The sequence below is a fragment of the Lepidochelys olivacea genome (assembly GCF_965140295.1).
Source record: "Lepidochelys olivacea isolate rLepOli2 genome assembly, chromosome: 7".
Lineage (NCBI taxonomy): Eukaryota > Metazoa > Chordata > Testudines > Cheloniidae > Lepidochelys > Lepidochelys olivacea.
Window position 1 is genome coordinate 2,049,342 of NC_140417.1, and position 17,401 is coordinate 2,066,742.

Sequence of the window (17,401 nt, forward strand, 5' to 3'; positions counted from 1 at the left end):
GGGACCTACAAGGCTACAACACCACTGCGTACCACATTACAATAGAAACACACTGTAGAAACGCAGAATGTCACCGAAGGTTTGTGGGTGGTTTATTTCCATCCTGCCACTAGGGTGCAGCATGTCAGTCATTTCATTATTAGTACACAGGTGTAGTTGCATTTCACCAGGGCACAAAGGGTTGTCTGTGAAATCCCAGTTTATACACACGGTTTATACCCATGCACAGTAGTGTGTTCTACTTAAATCAGGTACCCCAGTTAAACAGGTACAACTCCTATGACTTCAGTGGGAGTCACAACCATGCATGTGGGGTGGGCAGGTAGCCCTTGGTAAGCAGCTGGAGAATAAATATAAGAAAACGTTTACAAAGTTGACAGGAAGGAGACACGTCATGGTCTTATATTTATTATTCTGGGTACAATTTTTCCTATTGGCAAAAGTGCTAGGGGTGTAGATATGAAACCCTCTGAACAGAATTTGACATAATTTAATATTTGACTCACTGGAACAATTGACGCCACGTTATATTTGAGCAGAGAGTTCAGTAAAAAGTGTTTCTTTGTATTGACTCTATTTCAGTATATTTCTACTATATGATGGTCTTGTCTTGTATTTCAACTATTATAAACCTGGTCACCTTTGTGATATTTTAAAAATCATTTTATAAATGATCCAAATCCAGAATATTGTCCAGGGTGCAATTTAGTATTATCTTATTGTTTTGCTTTTCTCAGGGTAGACTAGACTGTGCATCCAACATGACTGTAATGTTTTGGGTGGGATTGTTAGTTTCCATGCTTTAATTTTAAAATAAAACATAAAGAAGGTAAAACCAGCCTGTGTGAGATTTTATTGGGGTGGAGTTTTTTTCTCATCTGATATGCATGCACAGCTGCAAATCACTGACCCAGTGGCTCTCATATCAAGGCTTAAGGTGCGTAGGGGACATGCTGATAAACAGGCTGCTGATGGAAAAGATACTGCTACCGTAGCTCTCTGAAACAGGTATCGGGTTTTGTGTAATTGTGTCTGAGTTAACGTACTGACGCTCGATGAGCAGCACATTTGCAATGACAAATAGGGGTTATCAATCCATAGTGGTCTGGCATCTGAACATTTCTGGGAATGAGTCAGTCAGCATCTTCTCTGACACGTGTAGCTGTGAATTTCCTGTCGAGAGAAGCAGCTTGCTTATTGGTGAGGGCAGGGCGGGGGAGGGTGTCTGACAGGTGGACCTCCTAGACGCAGTTCTAGGCTCTGATGCCGGTTTGCTGGGTGGTGGCTTTTCAGAGGAGCTCAGCATATCTCCAGGTTTCAGTATTCCTCACTCACCTGCTCTGTTCCTCAGTTTCCCCACCTGTAAAATGGAGATATTAATACCTGCCTTGTAGGGATGCTTCAGGACTTACTTAATTAATTTAAGGATTTAACTGCAGTCCTTGAGGCCCTAGAAGGGCAAAGAATGATTATCGATTGTTTTAGCCAATTTTTCCTTCTAAATTAACTCTTTTCAATAGACTCCTTAAATATTTGTTTGCAGCATCCAAAGCAAAATGGCTTCACAGTAAAAGTTTTTTCATCTTGCCACAGCTCTTATTTCCGCACCTTCCCCTTATGTTTCTTTGTCACAGACTTTGTCCAGTTATTTTAATCCAAAGAAAGATCTCAGTTCCATGCTGGACCTAAGAATGAGACCTGTTCTTGCTAACACTCATATGCAGGCATTCAACCCAGGCCATGCGAGGTGTCTGCTGCTCACTGTGATAATACACATCGCAGCATGACCAGGTTAGAGGAGTAACTATTACTAGTTATTGATTTATAAATGTGTGCAGCTTTCTGAATGGAAAGAAAGACAAAAGCAATTGGTGATAAAATGTTAATTATTCTGTGTCTCTGTAGAGAGGAATTTGGACCCCGATAAACCACTCTCTGTTAACAGCTGACGGTGAAAACTCAGCCTATCTGGTTTTGGGATGCGGCTGTCTCTGGCCGAAGGCCTGGGATCTTGCGTGCGTGTTGGTTTGTTTATATTGTGCATCCAGGCGCAAGCACAGAAAATGGGAAATGTGCCCAAATGGGAAAACATATCTCCCCTGAAAACAAATGCCAGCCATGGAGGGGGCTTGCTCCTCCTTCTCCCAAACGAACAGGCAGAGGTGCTTTCACTTTGTTTTCCATGTCAACTGTTAGTATGGGACGCCCAGTGAACGTGGCGTCTGCCCCCGTTGGGTATGGCACAGCACCAGGGTAGGGCCCTTTGTTGTATTAGTTAGCTGATCTGAATGGCGTCGCCTGGGTTATCACACAGTGAGCGCAGCAGCGTGAGGCTTCTGCTCTCACCCCACCAGGGTTTCCAGAGGAATGCCAGGGACTAGTGCTGGTAACGACATGACTGATTGCATTGCCAGGCTGCAGTCAGAGCACCCAGCCTTCTCCTGCACAGGGGCCATGCTAGCCTTTCCTGCCACGCGAGCGCCTCTTCTCTGGAATTAGAATGCTGGTAATTAGAGCGGGTTGGGACTTGCTCCGTTAAACGTCTTTTTGTTGGAAAATGCTGATTCATCAAAAGCGAAACTTTTCCCGGGAATGTGTCGGTTTTGCTGACACTCTCCTTGGGAAGGTTTCTCAGGCCCCGGATGAGTTTTGGGAGCGAGGAGGAAGAAGGCGTGGGAGAGACCCCCCACCCTAGGATAGACTGGGGAGTCAGGGCTGGGGACAAAGAAGACCCAGGCCCAAGTCTCTTCTCTGCCTGATTCAGACTAGGGACTGGAACTTGGTTTTCCCCATCCTAGATCATTCCCTGCTCCCTCACAGCTACTGGCTGTTCTGGGGTGGGTCCCTCTCTCAGTTTTCATGGAAAACTTTGGACGATCTCAGGGTTTGGGACCAATGTCAAAGTCTTAAACATTCTCATGGGATAAGAAATCTGTTTCCTGCCCACCTCCGCTGGGAACGGCGTTGGGCAATGACAGGGGGTTATCAGCTGCAATAGCGTGTTCCTTTACATTATGGATGCTTTAGAAAACCTGCGTGTAAAGATACTTAGTGACTATGGCCCAGCCCAGTGAAATCAGTCACAATGGCCTGTCTTCCTGAAGAGTTGTATGAAGGGGCAGCTGTGACCCTAGGAGCACCCCAGTGCTGTTGTCATGGTCTGTGGCTAAAAGGTGTCATGGAGGGTGTTGTATGCAAACTGGCAACACGCTGGTCGGTAAAAGGCTTGCGTGGCATATGTATGGGTGATACGTGAAACATTATAAATATATGCTGGAAAGATGCTCTTCAAACGTGTTTGGCAGGTAGAGCGTACGTCATCCTGCTCTAGGCAAAGGACTATGGGCTGGCCTACTTGGAGGTGTCTCCCATGAGAGACAATGAAAGCACAGCGACAGGCAGGGCATCAAACTACTGAGTGGGGGAGATAGTCACTTAGCTAGCATGGCAGGGGGAGACTGCTCACATTAACATGGTGTCAGCAACCTGGTGGACGTAGCAAGCTGAGCTGCAGGAGAGCTTCCTGACTTTGAAAACAAAGAGAAAACTTTGAGACTCTATGCAGAGAGAAAAGGCCATTTTGGCACTAGTTGCCCGAGGAGACAAAGAAGCCCAGCGCTTTGTGCTGTGTGTGTTGGATCCTAGGCAAGGAGTGGCCAGCCATGCCAGAAGAACACCTGGAGGGAGGAATCTACTGTGTACAAAAGATGGGTTCGTGACATTAGGTTTTAGTCTTTCTTAGAAGAGTATTTTAATTTTGTTTGTTTGTAGCCATTTGTATCCCAATTCCTTCCACCTGGTGTCTCTTAAATCTCTGGTCTGTGTTAATAAACCTCATCTTGTTTTATTACACAACGAGCTCAGTGCAGCGTTTCAAACTGGAGAGTGCAATCCCCAGCCAAGCTCAGAGGCTGGTGCTGGCTCTTTAAAGGAGCAGCCAACTTGACAATGGTTGTGAATGCTACAGCCCTGCAGAGGAGACAGCTTTGTGGAGACTCAGGGCTCAAGGGGCTGTTGGGATCACCCTGCAAGTCACACACAGGCTGGTGGAAGCTACGGGGAGGGCACTGTGCTGTAAGCAAGTCGCTGGCATCAGGGCTCTGAACCAAAGCTGCACAACACAGACGCACCCAGGGTTACAGAGCGGGAGGTGACACCACCCCTTCCTGGTCTGGGTGAACCCCGAAGCGTCACAGCTGCTCGAGACCCTTACCAGAGGGATGTGTTCAGTAGAGTCGCTCTGCTACGGTTCCTCACCTGGTTTTTTTTAAAGCATTTGGGCCTCGACTTTTCAGTTTGGAAATTAAAAAAATAAAGGTTTCCGATTTTAAGAGGGTGGGTAAGGAAGGCCTTACAGATATGGGGCCTGCTCCTGCATAGTTACTTTCAGTAAATTCAGTGTGAGTTTTGGGTGATCAAGAAATACAGCACTGGGCCCTGGAGAGGAAAACATTTTCTTGTTGAGCCTGATACTGCAGCACTAATGGACCAATCAACTGTCAGACTTCAGTGATTTAATTTGAAATCATTTTATTTGGCTGTTGTCTGCCTTCATCCGTGGAGCTTTTTCAGTTCCTTGTGGAAAAGAGCAAAATATACAATCATCACTTGATTTATTTGCTGATCATCTTTCTTCAGAAATGTGTGCATTAAATAATGTGAGCAACAACAGTTAATTTGAATAAAATTGCATAATATATAAGTGCATATACATACACACATACAGTATGTATCCTATGTAGAGCATTATATAGCATAAACAATGCAAAAGGTTGTCTTTTCAGTAATACTGGGAATGTGCATCGTTTGGGTAAATCACATTTATTTGCGGAAGCATTTGAAAGGGATACTAGCAGGAAATTTAGGCCCATCATTTAGGTTTTTATTTAAAAGGCAAAAAAAAAAAAAGTTTTACAGAACCTAGTAATGTAATAATGATAGTACTGTTGTCACTGATCAGTTTCTTTAAAATTCCGTGACAACTGATTTTATTTTCTTTGGCTTTAAACATTCCCCGCAGTGTTTACAACCTGAACAGTGTGGCCAGACTCCAGGGTCAGGACCAGAACCTGACTAGAAACTTGTCTCCTGCATTTTTCTAGGCCGAGCAGAGTGGGGGTGAAATACAAATGGTATCTGCGGTGAAAGGACTTTTCAAACGCTTTCAGTTTTCACACCTTAACCGGTTGCTGGGTAACACAGATGAGGATATGTGTGTTTGAAAATGATGCAATTTTAAACTTGCTAGTAAACCCTTAAATACTCACAGCATCATTTCAAACGTGCAGCCCCTTAGAGCCAGAGCCTGCAGTTCTTGCTCAGGGTGAACGTCTTCCTCTCTCCCAGCCTGTGCTGAGGGCTGAATGCCAGGGCTAGGGCAGAGGGACCCCTCTTCTACCATGTGGAACAGGGAGCAGGGAACCAGGCAACTGATTTGCGAGTGTTACTCTAGCAATTGGGCTGTCGTTGATTATGGCGAGCTCGGCAGCTCTGGGCAGTGTGTGGCCCTGCTGGCCCCCCTCCGCGTGGCTCAGTCTCCACCACGGCACGTGATGCTTTGGAGCCTGGCTGTGCAGTGCACAGGGGCACGTGGCGTCTCTCTGGTGTGGGTCTGCCCTCTGTGACTTTCGGTTCGGCTGTAGTTTGGGCCTTGTCTCTCCATGGGCAGGCAGATGTCTTCTGGCGTCGCTGGGGAACTCACCCTGAATCAGAAGTGCATGATTTGGCCCCCTCCCTTCTGTTAGAATACACCCCACCTTTTCCTGCCCTGCAGCCTCAGTGAATCCCAGGTTGCAGTCATGCTTTACCATCACCTGTAACCGAGACACTTGGTCAAAATGTGACACAGCACAGGTCTCCGCCAACACGAGCCTACTCAGCCAGTCCACTGACAGGGATTTACAGACTCGCCCATGTTGACCTTGGCCCTCAGCTTAGCCAGGCCCTGCTGGGTGGTTTTCATGCTATGGATTAAAAGGACACGGTTGCTACCAGTACTGCAGGTTTTCCTTTATGCAAGCGCTTAGCTCTTTTTGCAGTGCAGGGAGCGGACATATGATCCTGTGCTCTGCTTATGGTGAGCGATTAGCCTGGAGCTTAACTGGTGCAGGCTGTCTGCACTGGGGTGAGTTTCACCTTTAGAGAAGTCATGTTCGTTTGTTTCATTTCTTGGCCATGTTTAATTAAGACACCTTAACCAGTGCTGTAACCCCTGGGAGGAAAGCACTGAAGCCATCAGAAACCTGGCTTAGTTAGGTTTGGCTAATAGTCTCTAAGGTGCCACAAGTCCTCCTTTTCTTTTTGCAAATACAGACTAACACGGCTGCTACTCTGAAATGTTATTTAAGTTGATGCTACTGAGTGGGTGTAACACAGTGTTCTTCACAGCCATATGTAAAATGTTCCCAACTGCTCCCCTTTTGTGTCGGTGAGAAATTTCTCTTTAAAAAAACCCACAATACTGCTTTTTCCACACTGATTGCCCAAGAAGCTAAGCGAAAAGCTGCATTTAGCGGAAAGGATGGAGTAGCTGATTTCAGACGGAATTGGCTCTATGCTGAGGAGAGGCGCTAGCTTTTGGAAACAAACACTAGTTTAGAATAAACACGCTGGGTGAGGTGGTGCTAATCTCCACAGAGACAGTGCTGGGAGCTGGAGCTCTCATGAACCAGATTCAGCTAAGGGCTTCCAGGGTCTGATAAGGCTGCCACAGTACCCGGAGATACCTGGGTCACTGCTCACGACTCGTTGCTGGGTTCAGATATTTCCTCAAGCTGCCAGAATAAGCAACAGTCTCTTGAACTAGCAGAGCTTGGGGAGACCAGAAAATGTGTTTGTGGGGGGTTGCTTTAATTTTTTAAGAAAGATGTGATGAATCCCCAGTGCTCATTGACTTTGCATGTGAATCCGCTGGGGCTCACACAGTGGATATTGTTTAATCACCTGATGCCTTTGTCACAGGCCAGGCCCACTGACTGCTGTGATCAGACAGTCGGTATCCAAAGGCAGCCAATAGCTTATTTTGCTCTCACATTTTATCGGGGACACAGTGAGTGATAAGAAGCCAAGAGCCAGAGAATTTTTCTCCAGACTGGAACTTCCCCAAAGTTCAGGCATGGGGGGAGCTGAAGTTTGGGTCAGGAGTGAGGGAGTTCTGACTGCAAAGGTGCCGCCTTCCATGGCAACACACGCTGGACGCTGCCACCATGAACACTAGAAGATACTCTGCATTCGTGGCAAATGAGCATGGCCACTCTCCCCTTAACAGGCCTCCAGGGGAAGAGGATAACAATGGACCATGACCATGTATTTTGCCGTGATCCACATCTGCTCCTCACTCACAAAAACTGGTGCAGGTCCCAGCTATGCAGTAGCACTAAGTCGAGCTGCTGCTAGGTCTGAGGGGCTTTATACTGACCCCTCCACCCCAGCTGTGCGAGCTGTCAAGCAATGCACCAGGAACACGCTTTTCAGAGCTGTTAAAATAACAGGTGTTATTAAAATAACAGGCGGGGGGGGGGAGGGACCCAAAGCCCAACAATCTGGAGGGAAGAGTCAATGAATCTGCTGCTCTGACTCTCGGGATGAGCTGCTCTGGCCCAAGGGGACCTGCTGGCTGGGCAGGGTGCAGTTTGGTTAACCCCAATGCTCAGAACTCCCAGTCTTTGCTTTAAGTGTCTGACATTAGCCTTAACCCGAGGTGGCCTCTGCGGTGCAGCCCAGTGAGCTACCTGCTATGTAGCTACGTCCTAGTGCGTTATCAGATTTTCAGTGTAAGTTCAGGACCATTACCAGGATCCTGTTTGGCAAGGCTGACTCAGAAACATGCAGATATGGGACTTGAGTTTCTCACAGCAGCTAAACAGGGGAGTACTGCAAGGACACATAGCTTCTCTAAGGCTTAAATCTTACAGCCACCCTCTAGCTCTCCCATCTGGCCCCTGCGCGTCACTGAGGCCATGCCCAGCAATATGCAGGATCATCCCTTTAAGGTGTCACCTGTAGGTTTCCAGGGAGCCCTCCCAAGCTACAGCTGCTGTCCTGGAGATTTCAGTACCAGCAGCCACACGGCCGGAGATCATCTGGGATGATTACTTAGGAGGGTTTCCCAAACCTGTCACTCCATAAACGCCTCTGTCTTGAGCATATGCTGTATCTCAAGGGGTTAACCAAGAGTTAATAGGGATAGATGTTAGCATGGACCCACAAACTGAGGGGAAAATGACATCATTTGCCTCCACATCTTCTCATGTGAGTACTTCTACTGGCAAATACTGCACCTTTACCATTTAAATACCCTGTCCTGGACGGGAAAGCCCTTTTATGCATTTCTACTGGAGCAAGCATTAGTAACAGTAAGTAGCCCCAAGGACATGGCTGTAAATGTCCACCATGTACAAAGATGTCAGTGTGTAGGTATTAGCCCCAGCTTGATATGATCCTCCGCTTAGGTTTGGCAGATGCTACACTGCTTTCTCTTCCCCAGTTAGCGTTGATGTTCTTCTCAAGTTCTCTTTTACTTTAATAAATTCTGGTGCATGTTCTTCATGCTTCTCTTGTCCTCTTTCCAGCTAGATGAAAGAACAGCGACGGTTATTAGCCTGCTAGGGAACAGAAGTGCAAGCCATTCACTACATTGTTGCATGTTGCACACTTCATTACTATTGGCCGGAGTCTGTTGCTCTTACTCACACCGAGTAGCCCCTTGTTCTGCTATTAGACCCGTTGGTTTCAGTGGAGCTATTTATAGAGTCAGGTACTACTTAATGTGAGTAAGGGTAGCAGATCTGTCCCTACAGAAATAAACAATGGCTAATTATAAAGTCTCATGTTAATGTAGTTATTACGCCTGGAACAGCTAAAGATTTCAGTTGTATGTAGTTAGAGAAACTAGACAGTAAAATCGGAATGAATGTCACGCAGTCATCTGGGCTGGCAGCAGGTCTGAAGGGAGGGGCCGGTCCCTGCCAGGCATGGGCGTAAGGAACGCTGTCGAGTAGGGCTGGCCGGCAACAAAAATACCGGTTTGTGACAAATGTCAAGGTGTTGCCATTAGGTTTCGTTCTGCAGCAGAACAGACTGAGACCTTTTGAAATTTTACACCCGGAAATTGAGAGCGAGTGACAGAGAGTCTAGCCAATAACCCAGTGGTGAGGGCGTGCACCTGGGATGTGAGAGGCCACATCAGGCAGAACAAGGACCTGAACCTGGCTCCACATGGCCTAGGTAACAACCCTAACTGCTGGATTACTGGCTATTTCCAGGTGGGTCGCCCTCTCCCTGCGTTTGACCAGAAATTCCATCCTGGACCTGAGAAACCTTCCAGCAAAAGCTTTGTCCATCCCAATACTTTCCCGGGGAAGGTTTTGGTTTGAGCGATGGGCATTTTCTGGTCAACAATTTCCGGCAGTCTCCGGCAGGTGTTGTGCCAGAGGCTGCCCGCTGGGGGCCGACTGGCTTCGCGTGCCACTACTCAGCCACTGTAGTTCCACAGTACCACCTCGCGCTCGGGGTAGAGAAAAGGCCATGGCTCCGTTCTGATGGAGCGCAAACCCTCTCTTTGGACGTGGCCCTTGTGCAGGGCACTTAATATAACATTGGGAGTGATTTAAAATTCAGTTTCTACCTGATCCAGCCTCTGCTGTCGCTTCAGGAGCTCTTGTTCAAATGGAGATTGCAGTTTCTTTGCCTCTTCTTCTTCCTTTTTCTGCCTGAGCAGCTGATTTCGCCGTCGGTGCTCAAGCACTCGCTGGAGCTCAGGCTTGCTCTCCACACCCAAGCCTCTGTGAATAGAGCACAGAGTATTTCTGAGCCGGAGCCCTTCAGCCCTGACTCTCATTGCTGTTAGAGGTGTGTGGAGCCTGCCGGTTCAGAGAGCTGGGGCGCAGTCTTCAGATCCAAACAGGAACATGGAAGACCTGAGCCAAAGCCCGCTGAAGTCAACAGAGAGATTCCCGACAGTTTCAGTGGGCATTGAATGGGGTTCTAACTGGCCCTTCCTCACCCACCGAACAATGACGCACGGCCTGGTGCCAAAATCGAAATAAATCACAGTAAATGAGATGGAAACTCACTTATTCCTGGGGTGGAGCTTATCCACTCTCCGAAACGACATGCAAAACCCAAGCAACATTAAAATAACATAATGAAGATTTTACACTTTAACTATAGGTTAATGACGTTTATTGGCTGGGAACATGTAGCGATATGTACCTGCTGTTAACCCATTAATGCATTAATAGGGGATGTGTAACATGTGTGATGTTTACAGCGCGTGGCTGGGAATCATGGGCATAGAAAGCTAGCCAGATCTGGTGCCCCATGTCCATTGCCACCGTCAGGTTCTGTGAGCTGGGGGAAGCGGGACAGTCTGCAGTGGCCTTTCTTATTGATTTGTAGCTAATTCTAAAAAGGGATCACTGGGCTGTGAGCCTGTCATGGAAGTCACAGATTCTGTGACTTTCCAGGACCTCCATGATTTCTGCAGTGGCCAGTGCAGCTGGCTCCGGGGCTGCCCCATCTTGGGCAGCCCCTGGGCCAGCTGCACGGCTGCTGCTGGGGCAGTCTCAGGCCACTGCCCCCTCCATCACCCAGCAGCAGAAGAAGAGGTCTCGATCGCTGTGCCCCCCCCCCCGCCCCAGCAGCAGCAGGGGTCCTTGGCTGCCACCACCCGTCCCCCCTCTCCCCAACACCTGCAGGGGTTCTTGGCTGCACACCACTGCCGATCCCCCCCCAGCACCCACGGGGGTCCTGGGCCAAGCACTGCCCCCCCAGAGCACCCACGGCACTCCTGGGCCACTCCCTGCCCCGAGCACCCGCAGGCCACCCCCTGCCTTAGTGCACCCAAGATTTAGTCAGGGGACTTGTATAGAGTACAAGTCATGGACAGATTACGGGCCATGAATTTTTGTTTACTGCCCGTGACCTGTCCATGACTTTTACTAACAGTCCCGGTGACTAAAACGTAACCTTAATCGTGTGTAACTCTATAAGGCTGTTTAAGTGCCTGAGTTTTTTCTTTTTTACCGGCAGGGGGAGTGGGTGCCAGCAATTAGCCCTGCAGTTTACCTCTAGCCCTCAAGCAGTTTATTTCCTCACTGTATCTAGTCTAGGTCCACCTCCGCTCGCTTTATGGCTCTGCTGATTTTAAAGCTGGAGCTAACAGAGTGATGCTCCTGCCTGATGTAGAGAGTTTGGGCCTTTTGGCCAAAATAAAAGGCCCCTTTTCCTGAACGCACAAGTGTCTGTTAATAACGGAGGCAGTTTCACCCCTGAGATGTGTATTAATACAGCAGTGCTGGTCCGAGGAGCCGAGGTCTGCGACCTGATGGGCTCACTGGAAATGAGACATGTCCGGAGCTTTCACCTGCGTGTTAGCACATTGTAGGCACACGAGAGAAGGTCCTGAAGCAAATCCCTAGATTCAAGCACCTTCCATCATTGGGATGTTCAAAATCCAACCAGAACTAGATTTGGCTTTTTAAAACGCCTCCAGCCTTCTTCATAATGGGCCACATGAACCCCTAAGACACCAGGTCAGAAGAACTCATGACTAGTTGATTCTCTATCTATAAAACACACCAAAACCACATTAAAATAACAAAGCCAAACACTCAGAAGTCAGGAAATGCCAAAATTAAAGCTTCCTGTGCATATGCATTATGAGACAGTCACCAATTACATGGGCACATATTGTTATTTTCATTAGGACCCCTGCCTCAGTCAGTGCACAGGGTGGGTGGTGTACAGGCCGTCTTAATTGTGGCATTTCCTAACTTGTGAGGGCTTAGCTATGCCACTTTAATGTTCTTTCAGCAGTGTTTGTGTGTGTGTAATTTCCTAGGTTTTTTTAAAAAGCAAACTGGCATCATAGTGACACGCACGTGGGTGATCGGCTGGGTTAGACCCTTCAGATCCACCTCACACACACCCCTCTGCCGTTTGAGCAGCAACTGATAGCAAGAGCAGGTTGTCACTCTCTCGCACACACAGACACACGCACTTTGCCAGTGGGTTTCACTTCTGCCTCTTCCCCCACAAGCTTGACCACTCTGGCTGAAACTTTTTAAAAAACAATTCAGCCTGAACAGACACCTGACATAGACAGTTTCAACCCAAATAGTCATCAGTACCTGAAACCAGGGGTTTAGAATGGGAAGGGTTGGGCAACCTGCCCTGGCGAGATAACAGAATGAGTGAGAGGCTCAGGTGACTTGCCCGGGGCTGCATAGGGAATTGGTGACAGAGAACCCAGTGTCCTCATGAGTCTAATGCCCCAAACACAAGATCACCTTTTTTCCTCTTTTTACACTACAGTGTGAGGGTCCCTACTCTTCTTCTAGGATTGGGGGAGGGTCTAAAATCTTCCCCACCACAGAGAAGATGAACCTGTCCCTTGTCAATATTAAAAATCCCTTTGATATAAATCACTAAAATCTCCTGTAATCACTTCTGCCTCATGGTGACTCCATACTTGACACATTTGCAACGCTTGCTCAGCTATAAATTCATATGAACCGATCCACTTATAGGGACACATCTACACTTGCTGAACTTTGAGAAGCAAAGACTTTGTTTAACTTTAGACTGACTGTGCTAAATTGTAAGAAACTAACAGACGCGCTTATTAAGAAGTGATCTCAGTGATATTGACACAGAATGGCCTTGACCAAGCCCCCCTGTCCAGGGCAATTGGAAAGTCAGTGTCCTTGGAGGACAATTTGGAGTAGTTTGGAATTGTACATTTTACTGAACTTCTAGAAGTAGTTGGGGAAGTTTTATTTTTTGAGGGAGAGGAATCAAAAGTTTTACAGCTGTCTGCTATGGGGAAAGACTGATTATACTGTGATCTGCCACATTTCTGTAGGCTTGATCCAAATTCCATGTAAATCAATGTGCTTTGGATCAGCTCCTAAAGCCCTTTAAAGCTGGATGAAATATTCTGAACACAGTTATATTTAACTGCAGATATGAGGCACATTTTGTACGATACCGGGCATCTTGCATTCTTCTGGAAAAAGGATTTTCTTGGTCACTTTTCACAAGGCCTTGGGCGGGGGAGGGGAAGGGGGCCAACTGAAGCTTTGAGAAACCTAACTGGAGTTTAAAGAAAAGATGTCTGAGGTTCTCAAAAGAGAGAGCGAGCTTGTGGTAGTTTTGGCTGCATTCTGGGGACATCTAGTGGGCTAAGGGGAAGTAACATAAGGCAGCATGCCCAGCGCTCTACCATCAAATTGCAGCTCACTTTTGTATTGATCAATGAAAAGTTAAGCTAAACGAAGTGCATTCTCTGCTCTGCTCCCAGCGTGGTGTGCGCGGGTGACCTGTCCAAGTCCACATTATCACCTGTAATGTCAGGGTCAAGTCCAAGTCCAGGTTGTGTCAATATCAATGACCCCAATTTACTTTTGGAGGGCTTGATTGTTAGCAGATTAAATACCTTGATTTGTCTCTTACGATTACTGATGTCACTTTCAATCAGTCTGGCTGCTGTTTATAATTAGCTGAGCAAATGGATATAATTGTTATTTGATGATGTCAGATTTGCAAACAGCTCAGACTGTTAGGAAACATCCCACTGAGAGTCAGTAGAATTCACTCCTTGCTCAAAGGGCTCTGTACCAAATGTGCTTTTACCTAGCTGCTTTCGAAATCATCGCTTTCCACGTTACTGCGGGAGTGCTGATGCACCTGTTGGGCCTAATTCCCTATTGTCATATTCCAGCTTTACACTGCTGTAACTCCATTAATTACAACATGGTTAAACTGGAGGAACATACTGGAGAATCAGGCCCATGAATGCTAGCTCAGGCATTAACCTAGCACCAGTCTGCTTGTAGGGAAATGGGTGTCAGCATTTTCCCAGTATGCAGGAGCCTGCATTGATATGATCTGCGCTGTCAATAAACAGAGCAGTCCACCTTTCCCCAGCAAAAAATTCACACCAAACACTCCAAGAGGCATAGATGGGCTGTAAATCATGGCATTGCCTGGTGGGCAGGGGGAGTAAGACAGGAGGGAGGGATGTTTGCGGGACACAAGACAAGACTCGGAGGGTTCAGCTGGCTGAGCGATCTGATTCTCGGAGGTGCTTAGCACCTGCAGCTCCCACTGCCTTCCGTTGGAATGGCTGGTGAGCGCTCTGCAGCTCTGAAAAGCAGGCCACTAGCTTTTAGGAACTTCCTAGCTTTTCCGAATGACAGAGCGATTCTTTTACAATCTGGGTCACAGCATGGCAGAGAAAAGCCGCCTCCCACTGTAGCCTGTTTCACGCCTTTTGCTGTTTGCCCATAACAGTAAAACAATTTGCCGCAATCGTCAAAGACCCAGCCTGTGGCTTTCTGACGAGTCACTGCTGCCTGCACTGATGTGACACCAGAAACCACAGTCTCCAGCCCAATGCAAAGGCCGCTGAAGAGGCATTTGCGTCTTTGCCTCACCTTTTGTGGTTCATAAGCAGCTCTCTGTGGAGCTCTTGGTGGCTTTTCGAGGCTTTTACAGGATTTAGGAGCTTCTTAGGTTTGATGAGATCCGGGTTTCCATCTATGTAGTCTGGGTGAGACATGAAATTCCTAACCTCAGGCCGCTCCCTCTGTATTTCTGAATACATAGACGCTGGAAGAGAAAAGAGAAGGCTCAGTATAGACAGGAACAAATTGAATTTGAGGTCAAAAATCCAACAGGTACACCTTCCTTTCACCCCGACCCCGGGTGGTGTATGTATGTGTGTGTTTGTGTTTTTTAGTAGCACCAGGTAGCCCCAGTGAAGAGCCAGGATGCTTGGTGCTGTACAAACGCAACAAAAAGGGGGTCCCTTCCCCAAAGAGCTTACAAGCTAAGTGTGTGGGTGGGTGTGGCTTGGTGTGTGTGGGTGTGCATGTACCCATGCAAAAAGTCTTGCTGTTCAGAAAATCCCCATGACAGTGTGAATTTTATACAAATGAATTAGTCCACTTGTTAAGCAGTGGCAGCTGCTCAGTTCACCGGCTACAGCATTTAATGACAATGATCGATTAACGCCCGTCGCTACGCTGCAATCGTTTACGACAATGAAATAGGTCATAATAAAACAAAAGACAAACACTGGCCCAGATACTCCCGTGGGGTGCTGCTCCTGTGCACCTTACTGCTCATGCATCCAGCCCCTAACGAGCGCAGAGCCTGGTGGACCCATGACGACAGGATGTGACCCCATAATCTGCTCCGAAGAAATTGTCATAAATTGTATGAAATCTTAAACTGTCAGTGATACCCTATTGGTCTACTGCTTTGTACCCAACCCTGTGCCCCAGAGCATCAAGATTACAGTTCACACATCTCATACTTAATATGTTAATATGTCAAAACCCGTGCTTGTGATGTTGTAATTGACAATATTTTGGATGTCAGACAAGCCTGCTGATGTGGTGCAAAGTTCAATAACTTTAAAAAATATATATTTATACAAAATGACCAAAACCACAGACTGAGAGCTAAAGTACGCGAACTTTCAAGGGTCTTTTAGCGCAATGCACAGCCAGGCTGACGAGGTTTGTGCCAGGATGCATAAAGGATGCATGCATGCAGAAATTGAAGTGGCCTGTACCGAGGAATTCATTCTTAACCACTCACTCATGCGTGTACAGTTTGGAAATTTACAAATCAGTGCAGTGTAACCTCAGGAAGCAAGTGCACACAGCACTATGTCAGGAACTCTCTCTCTTTTACACTGGTTTGGAGAGCATACTGGGGGGGCATTTGGGCCCGGGGAACAGCACGGCAAACTGTTGGTTTGCAACAGTTTTCTCTTTTCAGCTATAAAATCCATTTGAAAGAGCAATCAACGGAACAAGGCCGGCTAGGGTGATTCTTCCAGAATCAGTAAGAGTTCACCAAACTTAAAATGGGTTGCTAGCAAATAAATGTCTGTAAGAACGAATACTGCTGAGGAAAATGACTCAGTTCTGAACAGCTTCCCGTTGCATGTTAATGGGGCTAGAGCCCCAGCACGCTGGGAATGAAGAAAAACAAATCACATCCCATTACATCAGCGTAATTGGGGTGAAAAGTTCAGTACACATTTCAAGGTTGCTGGGATCCTGGGCCAACGATTTCTTATACCAAATTATTTTCCATTAGAATCATACATTATTATGGGCAGACGTGAAAGATGGCTGGGGGCAGCCGTTCAGTGACAAATGCCTGGCTGATTCATATACTTCTGGGGCAGAGGTGGGCAAACTACAGCCCGTGGGCCACATCTGGCCCGCGGGACTGTCCTGCCCGGCCCCTGAGCTCCCAGTCCAGGAGGCTAGTCCCCGGCCCCTCCCCCGCTGTTCCCCCTCCCCCGCAGCCTGAGCGTGCCGCCCTGCCAGCGCTCTGACCCACCGCTCTTGCTGGGCAGCACGGCAGCGTGGCTGGCTCTGGCATGGTAAGGGGGGGGGGCGGGGAGTGGGGGGTCCCGGGGGGGCAGTCAGGGGACAGGGAGCGGTTGGATGGGTCAGGAGTTCTGGGGGGGCAGTCAGGGAGCGGGGGGGTTGGATGGGTCGGAGATACTGGGGGGGTGTCAGGGAGCGGGGGGGTTGGATGGGTGGGGGCTTCAGGGGGGCAGTCAGGGAGCGGGGGGGTTGGATGGGTCGGGGGTTCGGGGGGGCGCTCAGGGGACAGGGAGCAGGGGGTGGTTGGATGGGGTACAGGTTTTGGGGGGGGCGGTCAGGGGACGGGGAACAGGGGGGGTGGATACAGCATGGGAGTCCCAGGGGGCCTGTCAGGGGTTGGGGGTGTGGATAGGAGTTGGGGCAGTCAGGGGACAGGGAGAAGGAGGGGTTGGATAAGGGGTGGGGTCCCAGGAGGCAGTTAGGGATGGGGGTCCCAGGGTACAGGGAGGGGGGGGGTTGGATGGGTCAGGGATTCTGAGGGGGGCAGCCAGGGGGCGGGAAGTGGGAGTGGGTAGATGGGGGGCAGGGGCCAGGCTGTTTGGGGAGGCACAGCCTTTCCTACTCGGCCCTCCGCATAGTTTTGCAACCCTAATGTGGCCCTCGGGCCAAAAAGTTTGCCCACCCCTGTTCTAGGGCCAGATCCTCAGCTGGTGAAAATCAGGCTTCAATGGAGGCCACTGATTTGCAGCAGCGGAGGGGGAGAGTTGGTCAGGATAATTTTGGTTTTAATTTATTTTGTTTCTTCCCTTTTCCAGAGGAAGAAAGGGGAAGGATGAGAAAGCTAGGGGAGAAAATACCAAAAACCCAAGGGTTGTTCGTTTTGATTTGAATCAACTTGAAATGGAATTTTCATCCCAAATTGCGAAGAAATGTTTTGTTTCATTTAATCAAAAAATTGAAATGTTTGAAGAAAAATTTGGAAAAAAACAAACTTGTTTCTTTTCTTGCAAAGTTTTGCTTGGCAAATACTTACAGTACCTTTGAAC

General features: G+C 48.1%; 1 protein-coding gene across 2 annotated transcripts in view; it reads right to left on the minus strand.

The window, feature by feature from the left end:
• Nucleotides 1–4,513: 4,513 nt before the first annotated feature.
• The window catches only part of FAM107A (family with sequence similarity 107 member A), a 69,593-nt gene continuing 56,705 nt past the window's right edge, over nt 4,514–17,401 (minus strand). For both annotated transcript variants that reach the window (XM_084633844.1, XM_084633845.1), the window contains 3 exons: nt 14,439–14,613; nt 9,626–9,782; nt 4,514–8,570 (listed from right to left, as the gene is read on the minus strand). In XM_084633844.1, coding sequence (XP_084489970.1) covers nt 8,463–8,570; nt 9,626–9,782; nt 14,439–14,613 — 440 coding nt within the window. In that variant the 3' untranslated portion in view covers nt 4,514–8,462. The remainder of the gene's footprint in view (nt 8,571–9,625; nt 9,783–14,438; nt 14,614–17,401) is intronic.